The 22,136-nt window shown below is 43.7% G+C and overlaps 1 protein-coding gene across 3 annotated transcripts in view; it reads left to right on the forward strand.

Moving 5' to 3' along the window:
* PREX1 (phosphatidylinositol-3,4,5-trisphosphate dependent Rac exchange factor 1) overlaps positions 1 to 22,136 on the forward strand; it is a 221,193-nt gene that overhangs the window by 113,165 nt on the left and 85,892 nt on the right. For all 3 annotated transcript variants that reach the window (XM_074970042.1, XM_074970041.1, XM_074970040.1), the window contains exons 6-8: positions 11,727 to 11,888; positions 16,847 to 16,980; positions 20,577 to 20,692. In XM_074970042.1, coding sequence (XP_074826143.1) covers positions 11,727 to 11,888; positions 16,847 to 16,980; positions 20,577 to 20,692 — 412 coding nt within the window. The remainder of the gene's footprint in view (positions 1 to 11,726; positions 11,889 to 16,846; positions 16,981 to 20,576; positions 20,693 to 22,136) is intronic.

Raw genomic sequence — 22,136 nt, forward strand, 5'->3', positions numbered from 1 at the left:
GCCTTTTTTGAAATGGTCTGGTGGTTTCAATTCCTTCCCTCATACTCAGGTGTGTATGTGATAAAAATCCTAGTTGGCACTAATCTCCATTCTCTGAAGGCAGACTAAATACTGACTAGGCCTGGAGACTGAAATAGCCTCTCCTACCTAGAAATGGTCCCTCCAGGTCAATAGGAAGGCACACTGGAAGAATGGGGTCAAGCATGCACTGTTGATGTCCCTGTTATGCCTGACTTCTGGATAGAGGACACCAGTGTTGCCAATCTAGAACTCTTCACCAGTATTAAATCTACTTATGAAACAGTAGTAGAGTGCACTGTCACGCATTATCGGGAAAGATGTTCTGGGTGGAAATTCTTATTTGTTGCATGTCATTACTTTATGGGGTTCCTTTCACATCCCAGTTAAATCACTGTTCATTTCTTAAACTTTCATGGACATGAAATAGATCTACTGGAAAATGCTGAAGGCAATTCAGCGTCCGTCCAGCAACATGTCAGCCTCATCAAGAGAGTCTATGTCATTAGTGGAAATGTCTTTCAGCTCAGAAAATGTTCTTAATCTTCAGAAGCTACACGTGTTGATAGTTTCTCAGGGGATGAGTTTATGATGGATACATTGTGTGCCTTCCAAATCTCAGTTAATGCTACTGAGAAAAAATAAAATAAAAATGGAAAGTTTTAATACCAGTTCCTCAGAATTCAGAGTAACAGCCGTGTTAGTCTGTATTCGCAAAAAGAAAAGGAGTACTTGTGGCACCTTAGAGACTAACCAATTTATTTGAGCATAAGCTTTCGTGAGCTACAGCTCACTTCATCGGATGCATACTGTGGAAAATACAGAAGATGTTCTTATACGTACAAACCATGAAAAAATGGGCGTTTACCACTACAAAAGGTTTTCTCTCCCCCCACAAACCCACTCTCCTGTTGGTAATAGCTTATCTAAAGCGATCACTCTCCTTACAATGTGTATGATAATCAAGGTGGGCCATTTCCAGCACAAATCCAGGTTTTCTCCCCCCCCTCCACACACACAAACCCACTCTCCTGTTGGTAATAGATAAGCTATTACCTATTTGAGTGATTTGAGTGATTATAAAAAAGCTGACTGAGTAAAACCAACTCTTCAAACCCAAAAATAAAGTTGGTGTTAATGCAACTTCCAAATAAAATGAAAGTTGCTGAACTGCAGTGATTGGAGATCGGGCTCTGTTTTCTCTTACTCCGAGGCCATTCTGACACAAGTGTATTCCTGATGATTAGCAAAATCATAGGCCAAGAGTTATTCCTCCTTTCTCTTTTATTTTGTCTTTAACAAGAGCTTGTGAATTTCAGGATTTTCAGATAACCTAGACATGATCTTGGTATGGTCAGGTTTTACCCAATATTCTGTCCTCTCATTAGTCTGAGAGGCATTTTTGTCTTCTGATTAGATTTACAAACTGGGAATCAGGACTTCTGGGTTCTCTTTTCAGTTCTACCACCAGGAGAATCATCTTCATCACAGGAGGGTGCTGTGAAGTTAATAAATTATTTGCAAATTGCTTTAAGCTCCTTAGGTGTACGGTGCTATAGATGTTTTTGTAAGAACAGGAAAATAAAACCACTGAAGATGCTGAGCCTCTCCTGAGGTACTTGGCTATAGATAAGTAGTTAGTGTTGATAAGATGCTATGGAAATAGTAAGTAAGCAGATATCGCCAATATTTTCTATGATTCCCTATGTGTAGTAGGATATCTAGTGGTGGATCCTCCTATAGTTTCTCATCTGATGAGGCCACTTGGTGTCTGAACCAATGCATGATAGAAATAGAGATGGAAAAATGAATTCAAATGTTGATGATTGTTGCTATTTTAATGATAATTTAAAATTTCCTAGTTTGTCCATCAAATGCAGCAGCTCTAGAGATAAGTGTGAGCAGTTTTTTAATGTTTGTGTTGCTTTTCTTTTGAACTCTCCCCAGTTTGCCTATCCCAGGTGTGGAAAGGTACTCAAACCTCAACACAGATTTCCAGCTTCAGTGTATAGGTTAATGGCCCCCTTCCTCCCAATACTGCTTTTGCCTAACGTATAAGGGACTAAGCACAGAATTTGTTGGCTTGCACATTAATGATCCTCAATATAAAGTCTTTCTAATCTTACTTTCTATTCTTCTCTTTCTTGTTGGTCCTGCATTTTGGCAAAGGATTTAGAGTCTCTATTTGGGAGGTTGGCATTCAGACTATCCCACTATTCATCTGTCTGTTGACAATGAGTTTCATCATGTACATGAAATAACAGGGATCGTCTTTTAAGCATGGGATTGGGCTCAGTGAAGGCTTAAATTAAACAGGGAGAAATGTGCTGTCTATGGCAAGCGTTCTGATCCTTTAAGAGGAGAAGAAACAAAGACCCACACCACAGACCTTGGTAGCGCACACTCTGCCAATGAGGTGGAGTCCAGCATGGATGTGTCAGCTGGAAATCTCACTGAGTAAATATTAGTAGAAGATCTGTATTAAAGCAGCACTCTATCTGGCTGATAACAATCCTATAACTCTACATTAATTAGTGGGAACTGCTACACTTCTTAGGAGTAGAAGCAGCTCTTGTGCTAGCTAATCCCAGCGCAAAAATAGCCATTTCCCTCTAAGAAAGTGCATTTATATCAGTGAGAAGAGAACCTGGGGAAGTGGTGACCATGAGATAATCACACCCTTAGGAGGTGGGATTAGAGGCATTAACCCCCTTCTCCCCTACTTCATACTATATCAGGAATGTATAGCACATGATAACCACACCCCTGGAATCATCTGATCTCTGAAGGCATGTCACAGAGGTTATGAATGTTTCCTGTTTTATGCATATTCTGCTTAGGAGTTACTAAGTACCCAGCCAGACATTTACACTCAAGTCCCTGTCTATTTGTTTCTGATACGCCCCATAATATGCATAGCTATACAGAAAAGCCAGGGCAGTAATTATCTGTTGCCTCATGTGATGGAAGAGTTCTAGGTCCTGAGAGAGAAAGAAGGACCTGGAGGCAAAAGCTGAGCTGCCAGATTCATAATCCATTTGAAAGATAAAGCAGAACAATAAGGCATATGTGAACCCTAATGAATATGGTGCCTGAATTTTGAAATGGAGAATAATGAGGCCAATGATGCAGATACAGAGTGGGATGGAGCTAACTTCCCCTCTATTCCCCTCAGAGTTGTTTAAAAGACAGGACACCTCTAATTAGCCAGCATTTAATGTGTTACCATCTAACTTTCCCACTTTGGAGAGACAATGGGGTTGTATTTGGGTTCATAACATTGCATCAGACGTTTAAATTAATTCCCCTGTCCAGAATGAATTGAAATTTTAAAAACATGTGTTCATAAATGAATGATATACTGTTGTTCAGGGATGCTGTTCAATTTAAGAATCCCACCTATGCACGAAGTAATTTTTATCTGCTATTTTCACAAGTGATAACTAAGATTCCTATCAATGAAAAAGAGAAAAATTACTTCTCATGGTTAATGATTGTTCACTTTGTGGATTTTACAGCACTTCGTGTATAATCAGTGATATTGTTTCTCCCACTGTTTGTGAGAGTCTTTCACAGAGCAGAAGGGGGGAAAATACATTTAAAAAATAGGATTATAAAATCACATACATTGGCAGGCAGACTCAGGGACAGAAATGCAACCTGAAGTGACTTTTAACTTAATTAAAAAGAGACTAAATTTCAAGTTGACTGAGTGCAATATTATTATTATTATTATTTATTATTTATTATTATTTGAGTTACTTTAAGGAAAATAATACTGAATCACACAAACATTAAAATCATGGAATCGTTTCTATTCATATTAGGTTCTGCTGCAAACATACAGTTTGGAGCTGAATTGTTTATTAATGCGCCTTTCCAAGTAGATTAGATCAGGAAATCTGGTGTCTTTGTTATCTTTATCTGTTGCCCTAAGCTTTTCAATATGTAGCCCACAGGATTCCCACCTAAAGCTATATTTTACATGTGCACTAGTGGGTTGTGCAAATCTAGGCAACGATTTGCATCTGCAATGAATGTGCAGACTGGACATTCCAGTGTGGAAAATGTAGTGTATGGCCGTAAATGTGTGTGTTCTCGAACATATGGAGGAGGAAGCATGGGAATATTTTTATGTGGATACTTGTAATTTTCAGTTGCAAAATATGTGCTCAGCTTTCAGTTTACAGTATACAACTAGAGATAATCATTTTGAGGGTGGTGGAGAAAAGGCTGGCAGAGACCTAATAGTTAAAAAAAACAAAACAAGAGAGAACAGTTTAGCCGAATAACATCCTTTCTGCTAGGAAGTGTTACAGCTGGGCTTATATTTGAAAACCCCCATACTTCCTCTGTCTAAATAATCTACATTGTTCTTCCCCTCAGGGTTTGTACCTTCCTTTAAAACACACATTACACTGAGTCCTCGCCACCCTGTTTTCGTTTTAAGGTTATGGGGGCACGCACAATTAGCAGCGCATGCTTTTTCTGCTGCCCGATGTTACGGTTTTCATCCTGAGTGATTCAGTTTTTACCCTTGGATTCTATCGGATGTTTGCAAATCTTTTAGCTTTGAGCTATGTGACTGGCATTCATGACTGAAATGCTTGACTTAAGTCGGAAATCCTTTTGCGGTGTTGCATGGTCCATGATTGGCATCTCTGCTTGTCGGGCATAGAGCTCTCTGTTTTCTGGGGCAAACCGCTGCACTGAGCATGTGAAGAATATTCAGAGTACAATCTCACCGAAAGAATGGTACAGTTCAAAAGAAAATGCGTGTTGGGCAGCACGGGCTTTCCCTGTGTGCACATTTCTTAGGCTTTCTTCGGGTTGCCAACTTTCTACTTGCACAAAACCCGAGCGCCCTTGCCCCCGCCCCCTGCCCCACCCCTCCTCCGAGGCTCCACCCCATCTCCCTCCATTCCCCCCTCCCTCTGTCGCTCGCTCTCCCCACCCTCACTCACTCTCTCATTTTCACCGGGCTGGGGCAGGGGATTGCAGTGTGTGTGTGGGGGGGGTGAGGGCTCCGGCTGGGGGTGGGGGCTCTGGTGTGGGGCTGGGGATGAGTGATTTGGGGTGCAGGAGGGGGCTCTGGGCTGGGGTAGGGGGGCTAGGGAGTGGGGGGGCGTGAGGGTTGGCTGGGGTTACAGACTCTGGGGATGAGGGGTTTGGAGTGTAGGAAGGTGCTCTGGCTGGGACTGAGGGGTTCGGAGGGCATGAGGGAGATCAGGGCTGGGGCAGGGGGCTGTGGTGCGTGGGGGTGAGGACTCTGACTGGGGGTGCAAGCTCTGGGGTGGGGTTGGAGATGAGGGGTTTGGGGTGCAGGAGGATGATCGGGGCTGGGTTCAAGGGGTTTGGAGGGCAGGAGGGGGATCAGGGCTTGGGCAGAGGATTGGGGTGCAGGAGGTGGTCGGGGTGCAGGCTCTGGGTGGCGCTTACCTCAAGCAGCTCCCGGAAACAGCAGCACGTCCCACCTCCTGCTCCTATGTGGAGGCGGGCCAGGCAGCTCTGCGTGCTGCCCCATCCACAGGCAGTGCCCCCACAGATCTCACTGGCATAGGCGCCGACTCCATGGGAGCTCCGAGGCTGGAGCACCCATGGGGAAAAACTGGTGGGTGCTCTGCACCCACCGGAAGCTCCCTGCCCCGCCCCGCCCTTCCGCCCCAGCTGATCTCCGCCTCCGCCTCCTCCCCTGAGCGGCCACCGCGTCCTGCTTCTCCTCCCTCCCTCCCAGCACTTGTGCCACGAAACAGCTGTTTTGCGCAGCAAGCACTGGGAGGGAGGGGGGAAGGAGGAGGAACGCGGCGCGCTGGGGGAAGAGGCGGGGCCGGGGCGTGGATTTGGGGAAGGGCCCAATAGGGGCAGGGAAGGGGTGGAGTTGGGGCGGGGCCGGGGGATGGGGGGCACGAGCACCCACTGGCACCAACGAAAGTTGATGCCTGTGCCCATTGGCCGTGGTTCCCAGCCAATGGGAGCTGCAGAGCCTGCTCCTGGGAAGGGGGCAGCGTGCGGAGTCCCCTGGCTGCTCCTATGCATAGGAGCCAGAGTGGGGACATGCTGCTGCTTCTGGGAGCCACAGGGAGCCTGCCTTAGCCCTGCTGTGTCTCCAACTGGACTTTTAACGGAAATGCTATCCGGAGCCGCCAGGGTCCCTTTTCGACTGGACATTCCGGTCGAAAACCAGACTCCTGGCAATCCTACTTAGGCTCTGATATGTTTGCATGGAAATCACAAGCAAAAATAAGCTTTTAGAATCCAAGTACAGAAGCTGCAGATGCATCTGTTAACATGGCGCTTTTATGTTGTTTAAATAAGCACACAAATTGCCATTTCCAAATGAAGTGGTGCATATGTGCAGCAAAATAGGTTTGATTTCAGTTACATTGGGATCCAGTCCTGCTTGCATTGAATTCATGGAAGTTGTTAAATAGATTTCAATGAGCATCTGATCAGACCCTAACTCTTTTGGGGAGGTGGTTTTCAAGCATGGTGCATGGAGGAATGAGATTATACCCATGCACCACAAGCAGAATTCATTGCTTTGTTTATTTAGATATCTAACATTTGTTGCATGTACTAGCTTACACTTACAGTTCAGTAAATACATGGAGTGGCTAATCATTGTTTCCTCAGTGAGTTTTAAAGCAGTCTTCTGTCTCCACTGCTGTGTAGTCAGAACATGGTGGGCTGCTATGGGTGGCATATCTGTAGGGCCGTGCAACTGTGAAAGTGATGTTGGAGTATAGTGGAGGAGTGCCAGAGAGGGCCTGTCCTGACAGACCCAAGGGAAACAGTCCCCTCTGTCATCTCAATTCCCTTAAAGAGGGGAGGGGTTCTTTTCTTAATTTAAATTAAAATAATGCATTTGAAATGATAGTTACTTTTCAAATGGAAGACAGAAACCCAAGGTCTGTGACTCAGACAACAGTGGCTGTTGGAAAAGCTCGGGCTTTTCAGTTCCCCAGTGAAGGCAGGTTTGGGAGAAAGTTGGTGTATTTTTTTACTTTGTTTAAGGACTCCTGTGTGGCTGCATGCTTACTGCAAGCAGCAGCCTTACTTTCCCCATGCAAGGCCAGTAGTGCATAAATGATAATACGCAGGGCATTTGGCAGTCCTGACTCAGGCCAGGCAAAACATATATGGGATTTATGGAGGGCAGGACAGTCTATCCATGGTCGGACATCTGGTCACTGTCTCTAGAGTGCTTTTCAGCATGCTGGCAAACGTTTACTCTGTGCATTCATAAATCTGTTGCTAAAATAAAAAAGCACCTAGCTGCTTTTCAGAAGTCCTGGGCACTGCCTTTCCAGGGGAGGGGTATCTCAGAGCACAGGCTCAGGAGGCTCTCTCAGCTCTGTGCCAAGCTTGAGCGGGAGTTGCCTTTCTGTCAGTCTGTGGCAAGCCATTCCTTTTTACGCATATGCCGGCTGTGGAGATTGATCTAGCACACAGGCAGGCGTTCTGTTGGAAGAAGCTGAATTCCTGTTTCTGTTTAGTGTGATGGGAGTGGAGGGCCATTTTCTCCACCTCTCAATGGTATTTCGGAAGGTATATAGCCAGCACTAATGTATACGTATACATTTCCAAAGCAGCACTTGGGACTTTGAGCTGCAGAACACCTTTTATTAACTTTAATGAGAGTCATGCAACAAAAATGTCGTGCACCCCTTTGAATATGTGAGGCTGAGACAGATGACTGTAATGTATGCCCGTATTATCCTTTCCTTTCTTTTTGAACACTCATCTCCTGCCTTACGTGGAGCCTACAGGGAGTAAGAACAGCCCTCTCGTGGGATCTCCTTCTGTGAGTTTTGATTGACAGTTATAGGCAGGGTGAAAACTGGGGAGCCAGCTCCTTTCCCTGTTGCATATGTTACCCAGTCTGGAAATCACCCTGGAGCCTAGGATAATTAACTCTGCTCCCCTAATGGGACTCCTGGTTGTCAGCACAATATGCTTCCGCTCCATCATCCACCTGACAACAGCCATTACCAATCACCACTTATAATTTTCAGGAAGGAAAATTGGTAGCCGAGTGTAAGTTCCTAGAATAGCTTGTTCCATACATGATGCAAAAAGGGGCCCTGGCGAAAGGGCAATACGGGGTTTGATAAACTGAAAAAAATAATCCAAGGGAGTGAAATTTCTGACTTTGTTCTTTAAAACTATCAGTTTTGAATTTGATGGTCAATTATTATTGCAAATCTGTATAGCCCTGTAAATTTACCTTCTACTGTACAAAGATGAATAGTCTCATTATACAGCACCCAACATGTGAGCGTGAGAGAGAGCCCAGAAAATGCAATACCAATGCATCATGATTCTCATGAGAACAGTAGTTTAGCCTCAAGATGTGGATTTCATTTTAAAAGGTTACACAAAACTGATTAGTTAGTAAATAAGTAATGACAGTACTTTGCACTTCTGTAGCATCGGCTCTTAAACAATTTCACAGAAATCAACAAATTAAGCGTCTCAGCATCCCATGTGAGGTAGATACTATTATCTTCATTTTACAGCAGGGGAAAACGGGGCGCATCGGTTAAGTAATTTACCCATGGTCACATGGGGAATTTTGGGGCAAAGAAAGAAATGGAAGCCAGATTTCCCAAATCCCAGCCTCCTGCTTTATAATATCGTTATTAAATCCTTAGCAGTTTTTGAGAATCTTTTTTTAAATCTTGACATTATGCCCCTTGTTTAATTATTTTCTTTCATGTGCAGTTATCCAAATCTTTTAAACATCTCCAAACATTGACTCATGAACTTCCATATTCTGTCTCAGGTTCTTATCTGGCCCCCTTCCCATGTATCCGTATACCTCATACTCTTTAATGTATTTTTCCTCACAACAGCCCTGTGGAGTAGAGAGTGCTCTTATCCCCGTTTTACAGATGGGGAACTTAGGCACAGAAAAGACTAAGGGTATGTCAAAAAACCAACCAACAAACCAACCAGCCCTCACGGTGCTCGTGCTACAGGGCTAAAAAAAGCAATGTAGATGCTCCTACTTGGGCTGGTGCCAGGGCTCTGAGACGCAGCTTCCTCACCAGGTTCCAGAGCCTGAAAAGGAACATCTACACTGCTGTTTTTAGCCCAGCAGCATGAGCTCTGTGAGCCTGAGTCAGTGGGCTCTGAGACTCACTTCTGTTTTTTTTTGCAGTGTAGACATACCTTATATGACTTGTCCCTAGGTCATACAAGAAATCTGGAGGAGCAAGGAATTGAACCCAGGTCTCCTAGCCAATCTTCTACCCTAGATGGAAGACCATCAGTCTGGGTGTTGTAGCCCTGAAGTGACAGTTCTTAGCTCTGTTTGCAGCCCGCCCTGCTGCGCTTAAGCTCACTCCAGCTTCCTTTCTGGAAATGTGGAATGAGGCAGCTCAGCAGCAGTTTACCATGCAGTCACAGAACTTAAAAACAACCAACGTCATGTGAAAAAGAAAAAGAATATTGAGAGAACGTGAAATATTCCAGCTGGGCTCAAAATGTGGCTCTTAAACACCATATTATGTATCAAGAGGAAACAGTGAATCTCACTAAGGTTTTTTTAATTTTTAGTCTTTTATCCAATTGAGGCTGGCAATAAAATAATATTGGTCTGAAAAATGATGAATTATGATTTGACAGTGGTTACACTATTTGCCAAACCCTAATCACTGGTGATTATCATCAGGTTCCAAAGTATCCCCATGGCTGTGCCCCAGCAGGCAGTGGCTAGCTGGGCTGCTCTGATCTGAACCATGTGAGTTGGAGTCTCTCAGGAATTCTTTACAGGTGACAGTTTGTTCATATTTATGTTAATCAGTCCAGACAACACACGCCCATTGACTACACTTCATCCAGAGAAGAACTGCTGAGCTCTTGCTGTTATCTGGACCTCTCTCATTGCCACCCTAGGTTCTTTGGTAGGGTTTTCCTTTCTGGGACCTCTCTGCGATCACTGTGTGGTTGTCCGGGGGCCACTAAGGCCTTTGGCTCATCAGGGATTGTCTAGGGGTTATAGCAACGTTGTAAGAGTCAGGACTTTTTGGTTGTGCCACTGGTTGGCTCTATGACCATTGGTCAAGTCATTTAATCTTCTGTGCCTTGAATTCCCCTATGGTATAATGAGCACCTGCCACCCAGAAATGTTGGAAGGATGAATTAATGCTGTGTTCTTGTACAATGCCTTGCAACCCAGGATTTCCAAAGTGTTACTATCACTGTTATTTATAGTATTGCACATGGGGATACCCAACCTATTACCTGCATGTACAGGGCTAGATTTTTCAAAAGAATGCAGCTTCTGTCGGCTGCTGAGGGCAGAGCTGTTTTGAAAATCTGGACTATAGGTTGTTATCTCACACCACGGGAGGTGCACCACTGACTTCAGTGGGAACAGGATCAAGCCCATAGATAGGGCTATTGTGAGAACATGTCTGTTTGCATATGTGCAGCAGAAAATAATTTATTTTTTATGTAATTATTTAACGCAATTTAGCGTGGTTCTTGTTAGCACCAAACATGTGACACAGCACAATACGCTTTGTATGTCTTTCCTCTTTTGACATATGTGATAAATGAAGGTGGGGGGGGGTAGCTCCCTTTTAACGAGCCAGCCAGTTAGCTATAAAATCCTTCTTAGTAGCTGCTCTCTACTTGCTTTACCTGTAAAGGGCTAAAAGTCACTGCGATGCATAGGTAAAAGGAAGTGTGTGGGCACCTGGCCAAAAGAGCCAATGGGAAGGCTATAACTTTTAAAAATTGAAACAAGACTCCCCTTTTGTCTGTCTGTTGTTGTTCTCGGGAAGAAGGGGAGACAGGGCTGAAACTATGCTGTAAGAAGCTTGGTGCCAAGTATGAAAAATCATCTGAATCATACCTAGAAACTGTTCACTTGAAACCCCCAGATATGTAAATAGATCAGGAAATGTTGAGGAAGATGCCGTTAGGTTTATTTCTTTTTATTGCTTTATGGCTTGTGGACTCCTCTGTGCTAACCCCAAATGCTTTTGTTTTGCTTGTAACCTTTAAGCTGGACCTCAAGAAGGTTATTCTTGATGCTTAATTCTTGTAAATGGGGTTTTTTTTTTAATCTAGCAGTAGCCTGAGTTTTCAAATGTATTTTCTTTTTTTTTTGTTTTTAATAAAATTTACCTTTTTTAAGAGCAAGATTAGATTTTTTGTCCTAAGAGATTTGTGCACATGTTGTTTAATTAGCTGGTGGCAACAGCTGATTTCCTTTGTTTTCTTTCTCAGCTCTTCCTGGGAAGTGGGGTGAAAGGTCTTGAGGGTACCCCACAGGAAGGAATTCCCAAGTGCCCCTTCCTGGGTTCTCAAAGGAGTTTTGCACTTGGGTGGTGGCAGCATCTACTCACCCGTCAGAGAAAAACTGTAACCTTGGGAGTTTAATACAAGCCTGGAGTGGCCAGTATTAATTTTTAGAATCCTTGTGGGCCCCCACCTTCTGCACTCGAAGGGCCAGAGTGGGGAATCAGCCTTGACAACATATTTATCAGCATGCAATGGCTGCACTCATTTAGCAACATAGCAATATAACAATAACCCTGCACTGGCTAACAGCCTTTCAGAGACCAGCATTTACAGCAACAGACATATGATTTTCTTCAATTGAACAAGCTCCTGAGTGCTTTTCTTATGCCACTGCACTCGAATCCCATGCTAGTGACACGGCCTCACACATGTTTACAATTTTCCTTTTTTAGGAACTAGCTAAGAGGACACCTTCTAAGCATCCCGATCACCAAGCGGTCCAGAATGCATTGCAGGCGATGAAGACCGTCTGCACCAATATCAATGAAACCAAGAGGCAGATGGAGAAGCTGGAAGCCCTTGAGCAGCTGCAGTCCCACATTGAAGGATGGGAGGTACGGTGGCAGCTCAGTGGGGCTGCTAAATCCCCTGTAGGCAGTTAATTACGCTGCATAGCACAAAGGACTGGAGCGCAATGACTCACATTGTATACAGGTATCTCTGCATGTCTTATGTGGTATATATATATATGAGGAACTTGGAAGTCTAGAGGTTGAACTCGAAGGTGTTCTAAATTCCTCTTCCTACAAGTCTTGACTTTTCCTGGGAGCTTTAAGCCACCTGCCTTAATAAAAATTTTCTGTCTCCCCTGCCCTCTTCCCCCAAAACAACGAAGAGCTAGGGCTGCTATGTCTATATTTGCTGTGGTTAGGTAATTCAGGGAAGGGATTCTAGTGAAGTATTTATTAGTTGATGCTGGGGAAGAGACGGCGAGAGAGAGAGTGAGAGAGAGAGAATGAGAAATTTGGGGGGAAAGGCAGTCTGGAAAGGAGCCATCCAGTGGTAGATTCTGGCAGTAGATTTAATCCAAAAAAGTTTGTCAGTTTTGTAATTTGATGTCTTTAGCCGAGGCCATGGGATTAGCAGTGCTGCAAACCCGAGGGAGATGTACAATTTATTTTTACTCCACCATAGGGAGTTAGTGGTGTGAAATGGCTTCATGGAGAGATAGGCGTCAGGAGTTTCGTGTGCCAGACATTTAAAATATCCAGGCTGAGTGCTGCCAGCTAAGGATTCCTTCGCTGATGACATCTATCCAGAGGTCATGTAAACTTCCTCATGTTCGGACTTTTGGGTGTGCTCCAGGACTGTTTGTTTGTTTTAAACCTTGCTCATTTTCCCCCCGAAGGATGTTCTTGGCATCCAGCTGAAGACCTGAGAGCAACACAGATATCCAGCTGTGTGGTTTTTGGATAGCAAGCTCAGCAAACAAAGCCAGATAAAGTTCAGTACAGCAAGACTCTCAGAAGCAGTTAAAATCTTTACAGCGTTGATGTGATTTGGGGGTCAGTTAGTCCAGAGGCATGTCTTGAACTTTGAAGCCTCACTGGTGACTCTGCAAGTGTCCATGATGTCATATATAAAACAATATCTAAACCGCACATATTTTTTTAGGGTTTAAATAACCCACAGCAACATTGTAGGGAGGAGAACAGTTTGAGATCTGTTTATCTGCACTGTTGTACAAGAATGCTACCTAGGTCACTCAGCCCATCAGTTCGAAAGTTCAGAAGGCTCCTGAGGCTCCTACTGGTGGTTTGAAGGTTGCAGTACCTTCACATATTGTAGAAAGAAATCAGTATTGACCATGTCATTTCTTCTGATGTACATTTAAGCAAGTTGGAAACTGGTTTGTAGTCCCTTACCCTGGGCTTCCACACTGCCAGGGTCTCACAAATGATGTCACATTTGAGCAACATAGCCATCCCTAGAAGTGATAGGGACTCAGATACCATTTGCAGTTCAGAACCATGTCTTCAGTTACATTTCACAGTTTATTCCCAGTGAGAAGGGCTCTCAACCTGTGGCAACTTCCAACTTCTGGACTAAGCAAAATGTTTTCCTTTAACAATGCAGTGATATCAGCTCCAGGGTTGGGTGTGGAAAGAGAAAAAACATGGACAGGTTTTCCCCTTCATTTTCAGTTAACCTTTTAATCACAGTCTCATCTTTAAAATAGGAATTCTTCCCTTTCCAATGGTGTTGATGTGGCCCCTGAAATGTTAGCATCATGTATATAAGCTCCCTGCATCACTCATTCTAGATCGGGGTGGGCAAACTATGGCCTGCGGGACCGTCCTGCTCGGCCCCTGAGTTCCTGGCCAGGGAGTCTTGCCCCCGCACGGCTTGCACCCGCCCACCTCCCAGGCTTTCAAAAAAGCCTGGAAGGGGGCGGTCAGGGGACAAGGAGTGGGGGAGGAATGGATGGGTCGGGTGTCCTAAGGGGCCTGTCAGGGGGCAGGGGTGTGGATAGGGGTCGGGGCAGTAGGGGACAGGGAGCAGGGGGGGTTGGATAGGGTGTGGGGTCCTGGGGGGGGCCGTTAGGGGCAGGGGGTCCCGGAAGGGGGTGGTCAGGGGACAAAGAGGAGGGGGGGTTGGATGGTTCGGAGGTTCTGAGGAGAGCAGTCAGGGGGCAGATAGGGGGCGGGGGCCAGGCTATTTGAGGAGGCACAGCCTTCCCTACCCGGCCCTCCATTCTGTTTTGCAACCCCGATGTGGCCCTCGGGCTAAAAGGTTTGCCCACCCCTGTTCCAGATCAACAATGGCCTTTGCTTCTAGCAGGCTTAATCCACAGCACGTACATTGTCAAAAAGCCAGCAAATATCACCTTGATATACTAGATAGGCTTTTTATGATTACCAAGAAAGCTGCATGGCTCTCTGGAGAATCTGAGAGGAGCTCAGTTTAAATTTGTTCAGTTCAGTTTAAATCTGCACACCTAATTTGGGAGGAGCTCCACTTTTTCGATTGTTTCTAATTAAATAAACCAGGGCAGTTTTACTGGCATCCCTGACTCTGCCTGCCCTGCTGGATGTCCAAGTGGGGTCTCCAGTCTTCATCCCACTTGCAGTCTGCGCTGCCATTATTATTTCCAGCAGGGTGACATCTTGCTGCTCCTGTACTCTCTCTTCCTTTTCCTTCTAAGAGTATGGGTACCCACGCTATGAAATGCCTTCTTTGCTGTAGTTATACTGTAACCCTCATGTAACTTCAATCCAGGTTATCATTGGGTACTGTTTTCATTTTTTAAAAGCCTTTTCTCCCTTATGCCTCTATTTGCAACATATTCACCAAGTATTCTATGTTTCCACCACAGCCGTGCTCAGTTCCATGCACAGGACAGAGTCCTGGCCTAATGTTGTTTCAATCCATTTCCGAGACCTAATGTAATGATGGGATGCACTATACTATGTCAGGGACAGGGAAACAGCTGCACTTTGAGGGCAGGGTCTGTTTGCCAGGATTCCGCTCACATTCATTTCTCAGTGGGAACTGTGCTAAATCATGGGCAGTATAATTTATAATTTACATGGGGCTTTTGTTTAGCACAGAACCAGTTCATACACTGTTTCAATTTACTACATTCTGACAATTCTGTGGGGGAGAGATGAGGTGGGTGAGCTTTTTATCTTTTATTGGACCCACCTTGTCTCTCTAATATCCTGGCACCAACATGGCTGCAACAACACTGCAAAGAACAATGGAAGATATTCTACAGTAATCAGTTAGGGACACCCCATATAGACTGTTTTCCCTGTGCAATCACTACATGCTGATACCCTAGGTTCCCCCCAAATCTGATATGTGCAGAGAAGCAAAATTCCCATCTTAAAAGAACAGCAGGAATCGTAAGAGATGCGTTAATGCTGAGGCAGATCAATCATTTTATAATTGGCTCTAATTTGAATTCAGTGGGTTTTTTCATATTTTTGAGAGATAATATCAATGTTTATTTTTAAGCATTTTCTTCTGTTTTTATCATTTTACATTTTCACAGTTGCAGGAAATTATGAGGGGTGGGGTTAGACAATGGGAGGTTCAGACAATAATTATTTCATGACAGTAGGCATTGAGATTCAAAAAGTTAAAGGTTTACAACTGTTAAAACACAAATTGCCAACATCACGTCAGAATATACAAAGTAAATAACCGTAAATCAAACTAATAAATTCTCAAGCAGCATTTTTCTTACTTTGATTATTTGCAAATTTCAATTATCTATAGTAATATTTTTGATCAGTTTGTGTGTGTATGGTGAAATCGATGTTTACCCACATCTTACTGATAAAAATAGAATACTTCCAAGCCTATCGGTGCCTGTGAAATAATGCTAAACATAGGAACATAGGGCGAGACCCTAGGGAGTGGCCAAACTGCCCTTGGTGCAGGCTTAGGGGGAAGAAAAGGGAGTTATACCCCCTGATCATGGAGCTGGCTGGAACTGGTTCAGCCCCCAGTGCAACTTAGAACATTCCTACCACTTAATTTGTGCCAAATGCAGTGGTCCTCAAGGGTCTGTTTCACTAGGTGGGAATTAACCAAGTACAATGACACTCCAGCCATACTCTGTACAATGGTAGAAGGAGAGGATGGCCAGGAACCAGCTACAGTGGCCCTGTGTCTCCTAGGGACTCCACTGTGCTGGGGAATCCTTGAGCAGCCACCTCAGCCAGCTTTGTGATTGCTTTTTGTACACATAGACTGTCGCAGAGCACAATCTGGCCCATGTAACACACAACCATATGATTTTCACGGGTTTGTTTCTAACTTGGACATGTTTATTGAGAACTTGAGGAAGGAGAGCAGCTATCTATACTACTGACAGCAGGACTGAGGAGATGGATCTCTGGTAAGTTCATCTTCTAGAAAGATGGTTAACAGAGAACATGACAAAGCTGCAATATCAGGGAGGCTCCGTTGCCCATTCTTAAGGCTACAACTTGTAGTATTTGCATGCTGGGCACAGAGTCTGACTGATGTTCTGGAGAGAGTACACAGGTGCCAATACAACAGTCTTGGGACTCAAAGGGATTTCTTATGAAGAAAGGATCATTGATTTGAACAGGGAAATCTTATCATGGTATATAGGGTTTTCAATAAGGACATGTTTTAAACTCCAGGGAGAGGACAGTACAAATAGTCACATTCCAAATTAAGAAAGAGGAGATTTACCATCTCACTTATGATAAGTTCACCATTCAGTAGTTGTGATTAGAGCTGAGTAAATAATTAGTTTTTCAGTTCAGTGGCAAAACCAAATATCACAGAGCTGTATGCGTTACTCTCCCTTCTTTCTTTCTTTGCCAAAACTATTAGCCAAATCTGACTCTGATTCAGAAATAGTTTCAGTCAACCCGAAACTGCATTTTTGGGGCAATAAACTGTCTGAAAAATGTTGCCCAGCTCTAGTTGTGACAGATGTGATAAACAAATGCATAGATTATTAGTAACGATGTTTGAACCCTCGGAATAGAAAAGGTAAAATAAATAAAATGGTCTCTCTCTGCTCTAGGGGTCCAATCTGACTGATATCTGCACACAACTCCTGCTCCAAGGGACTTTGTTGAAAATCTCAGCAGGAAACATCCAGGAGAGAACATTTTTTCTGTTCGATAACCTTCTGGTCTACTGCAAGCGGAAATCCAGGTGAGCCCCATAGGCATTAACAGGCTTATGGGATAATTCTTAAATGTACCTCTTCCACCAGGGGAAAAACAGCAACAGCCTATGCTATCTCCCATCAGCCTCTAGGACTGAGTCACAGGTTTATTATCTGTTCCTTTCATCTGCTTTTACTACTGTTGTTCATTCAGTCGGGTGGACATACAAAGTGCTATACACCAGGATAAGTGTGCAGACCAGTAACAGAGTCCCTGCCCTGAAAAATGTACAGTCTAAAGGCATGAGTTGATACAGCACAGAAGAAACAGAGTAAGGTGTGGCCCTTACAGCTGAAAAGCTTCATAGAGCAGGTGAGTCTTCAGGAATGCTGTAAAGAAGGGCAATTCGCCACTATTCATTGGCAAGTTGTTCCAAGCAGAAGAGGGGCCAGGTGAAAGATGTGAAATCGGGAGAGGGCAGAGGAGACAAGAGGAGGAGTCCAGAGAGAATGGAAGGAGAAGACAGGCCACAGGAGTAGAGCTGGTCAGGAAATTTCTGATGGAACAGAGGTTTTTTTTGACGGAAAACGCAGATTCACTGAAACTGGAATATTCTCTAGAAATGTGTCGGTTTTGACGAATTTCCGCTGAAACATAGGCTTGGTGTCCATGGAACCCTGCCTGGTGGGTTGTTGGGGAGCATGGGCCTCAGATTTAGGGACCCCAGGGCTTCCATGGTCTATGGCTGTGGGGCAACATCCCTATGAGGACTGCCCCAGGGTCTGGGATCCCAGGGTTTCCAGGCTCCCAGCCACAGAACTGTATGCATTATTTTCCCTTCTTTTCCTGGTAACACTAACTCTCCCATCTTGCCACCTTATAGCCCTATTAGTATAAACTATTATTACTAATGTAGCATTGACAGTGTGCAAGGCTCTTCACAGATATAGCTACTACAGTAATTAGTCCACATTGTATTGATTTAACTCTCCTTTCAACTTTTATTTCTTCCTTCATGGCTCATATCTCATCCCCACACCTTCCCCTTTCCCTACTTTTCCCTTCATTCTTCGTTCCTTGCTTCCTATTATATCCCCTCTCATAACCCTCACCGATTTCTTCTCCTCTCCTCTCCTCTCTCTGTTAAAGGTGCTCCTTTTCCCCCTTTACAAATCATTCCTGAAGGAAGCCTCACACTCAGAATGTTGGATCTGACCTTTTACTGCTCAGTTTTGGCCTGCCTAAGAGCTTTCTCGCTCTCTGGTTCTCTTTGTAGTTTAGGTTGGTACAACCCGTCCCCTTTTGCACTCTTCCTGGAACACTAAGTTTTAGGAAACAAAATGTTCCACTGCCTTTTAAGCAAGTGTCTGTGTTTTTGCACAGCAGACATTACTGAGCTACTCTGTACTCTGGCGTGGGATCGGACCAGGCTGCTCCAACGCTTTGAGTTCCCCCAAAGGATCAGTGTTGTTTCTCTTTCTTCAATAACGTAACATGGACTGTCCAAATCTCCAGAATATGATTTCCATTAAAAAGCAGAGTATTCAAAGAAGCCTTTGGGCATTGCATAATATGAAAGATATATTTAGGGACTAAAAGGCTACTTTAATTTTGGATATTTCCCTTGTCTAGCTGCTATTTATAATTTGGTCCTGAGTGGAAATGAAAGTCTATGCAAAAGTGATAGCATTGTCTGTCAGCCAGCTGCATGAAAAACAACTGACACATTAATGGGATGCAGATTTTGTGAAAGTTAACACTTTCTACAGTGGTGCCTGGCTTAAAGCCTAATCACCTGATTCTGATCTCACGCTGATTTTAACTGGTCTAACTCCATTGGCATTACTCCTGATTTACTCCAGGGTAACTGAGATCAGAATCAGGCCCACAACTTTCAGTAAAATGTCAACAATAAGACAAAATGCTGCTGCTCTGTTTTGGAAAATATGGACTCTCACTCTGGTGTAAATCAGAAGTCGATCTGTTAAGCTCAGTGGAGTTACACCACCGTAAAATGGGTTTGGGATCAGAGTCCGGACCCAGATTTTTAAACACAGGTTTGCTGTTTGATCTTTTACAGAGGCCTAGCAAAGTCTGACAAACTGATGACACAGATTTTCAGGGCTGAGTATTGTTTTGTTACGCTAGAAGCTGCTTTGATTGCTGTTCAAATTGCGTCCTGATGTCAGGAACAATATGCCTCATTTGGGGAAATTGGCTGTCTATCCGAAGGTCTTCATCAGGGCTGTCTGGAGAGCTTCTCTTTTGAATCAACTCAGTCCCCTTGAGGAAATGATCTAATGACTCTAAGATTTCAACCCTTGTCAATCTGATTGCATGTAAATATCTGATCATCACCAACTTGTATTTATCACCAGTGCTAGCTGGAAAACAAAAGATAATGTTCACAAAAGTTTTTTGATTCTCTACTCCCCCGACCTCTGACACCTGTTTTTCATTTCAACAGAAATTCTATGACTAGCTCTTTTTATCGCAACATTATTTATGTCCCTTGGACTCCTGGCATGTCACGACGGCTGCCCCTTAATGTCACAGAGTTTGAACACCAGCCATCTTAAACGATGCTCATTTGGCCAGTTTTGTGCTGGTTCATATAGTGGGGTTGTTTTTAAATATGAGAGCCAATTAAAGCACAGCAGGTGCCAGCTGGATAGTTTTAAACATCTTCTATGCATAAAGGCCCAGGACATAACAGTGAAAAGGCCTTTCCTAGGTTTTTTAACAAGACACTTTAACAGAGATTCTTCTGTAAATTGAATGATCAGGGTACAAACTCTGATGCAAAGGTTGCATCAATGGGGCTGTTATACCAAACAATGATGGTATGAATGCAACATGCAAAGACTTTCAAAATGCATATAGCAAACCATGTAACACTAGCCTCTGTGTGTTTCACTGGCAGCTAGGAACTCAGAATGGAGGTTCTGAAAGTTTCCAAAAACTGTCAACCAAACAGAGGCCAAATTTAACATTTTACCTCAAAATCATGCGAAACTGGAGGTTTCATCAAATAACATGTGGAATTCAGCTGTGTCCACTGAAATCTGTGCTGACATTTCTGGTTGGTTCAAACCCACAACAAAGCAAAACTCAGAGAGGTCAAAGTGCTCATTAAACCTTGCAAAATGCAGCTGTTAGATCTTTTTGCTACGCTGACAACATGGCATGGTTATCATTGACATGTTGTGCAGTAGAATAATTGAATTACTATATTAAGTGGTCAGATCCCCATGAAAAGTGAAATTGGAATAATGTGGATGCAGTTGGCATGGTGGTTTTTTTTAGTCTTAATATATCTCAAACGGAGTGGAACTATTGTTTCTAGTGTTCACTAGATTTAAAGCAAGATATTTGTTATCAGCTACACTTGTTTATTCACATGTAGAATTGGTAACAATATAAATCCATCAGCCCCAGGTTTTCATTGCATTTAGTATATTATTTTACTGCCTTATTAATAGTTACTTTCCCAGCTCCTAATAAAGTAAATTGAAAACAGGATTACTACAAATTATTTTAAAGATATTTAAAAGAAAGCCAACACATTTACAAACTCCAGTCTCTTCCTCTGGGCAAAGATAAAGGAGAGCTATTAACTGCATTTCTGATTCCTAATTGCAGAGTTGCCGGGAAAAAGGCATCTAAACGTACCAAGTCAATCAACGGATCCCTCTATATCTTCAGGGGCCGAATAAACACAGAGGTCATGGAAGTGGAGAATGTGGAAGATGGGACAGGTAAGAGATCAGATTTCTCCCTCTAAGGACAGAGCAGGTCCATAGCCTCTCTTGGTAAACTGCAAAGTACAAAAGTACTGCAACTGGTTGCAGTTTGGGTCCTTCCCTGGGCCTTTGACTCAGGCCCCATGTGAGCAGCAAAAAGTATTATATACTCTTGTCATTTGAAATATTGTCAATTGTTACCCTGAGAATCAAGCCATTTATAAAGGATTTGCTGCCATGAATGAAATATGATCAGATATTATTGTCCTTGTGGGCTGGCACTGGAATTTGGCGTTGATAGAAAAGAACTAGTGGGTTTCATTTCAAATCCTCAGTGGCCCACCTCTTGCTATTGCACTGGGTCATGGGGTTGGTATTCTGTCCTTGAGGCCAAGGGCAGGCTAAGGGGACAATGCAAGAGTCCCTATGTTCTTAATGCAAAAATCCTCCCAATGTAAGTTGTGGAGGAGCTAGTGGATTCCCAGGAGGCTCAGAATGGAGAATCTTGACAAAGAGCAGATTCTTTTTCACTCAACATTTTAGATCCAGATATTTTCTTGAAAGGATTTTCATTTGAAAGCTTTTAGTACGATGAGGCCAAGCTATAAGGCATCACTAATTAGGCCCCTTTTGGGGCTGAGGCCATGGACATGGAGTATGGAGACTGAAAAGGATTCACACTATGGGTTGCTGTAGGTCTGGGTTGTAGCAGAGAAACCAGGGGATGGTTCATGGATTCATAGCTTCCAATGCCAGAAGGGACCACTGTGATCAGGCATTCAGACCTCCTATATAACACAGGCCATAAGGAGTGCACTGAATGAATCACTGTTTGAACTAGAGGAGATCTCTTGGGAAAACACGGTGTGTATATGTGTCCATGTGTGAGGGAGTGTGTGTCACTTCCAGGTGTGCACTGCCACTCCCTGCCATATGTCATTTATGCTGGGGTGATGAGAGAATTTCAGCCTCTAAAGCTGTACTTTGACACTTTTCACTTTCCTTGGCAGGACCTTGCACTAAGGGATTTGTCTAATACAAAACATAAATGCATCAGTGTGTTTTCACTGGAACTCAAGCCATCGGTGAGCCCACTGCGGACTTCCACTGTTAACATGGCTCTTGGAATGAGACTTGTTCAGACTCTTGCTGACTGAGGGACTGCTCCTCAGGCATGGAACTCCCACTGCCATCAGTGGGATTTCTGATTGTTGAGCAGTCACAATTTCAGGCCCATAATGTACAAGAAACCAAGTTTCAAACTTAGCACACTAAAGATAGGTACCTACATGAGTATTAGATTTTCAGAGAAGCTAAGCACCTTCAGTTTCCATTGACTTCCATAAGAGAGCTGCAAGTGTCCAGCACCTGTGAAATTCAGGGCATTTAAATATGGAAATTGTGGCCAAAGTTGTCCAAGGTTAATTTGTTTTCATTAAAGGGCCAGGCCTTCCATTCA

Source organism: Natator depressus, chromosome 13, assembly GCF_965152275.1.
Source record: "Natator depressus isolate rNatDep1 chromosome 13, rNatDep2.hap1, whole genome shotgun sequence".
NCBI classification, from domain to species: domain Eukaryota; kingdom Metazoa; phylum Chordata; order Testudines; family Cheloniidae; genus Natator; species Natator depressus.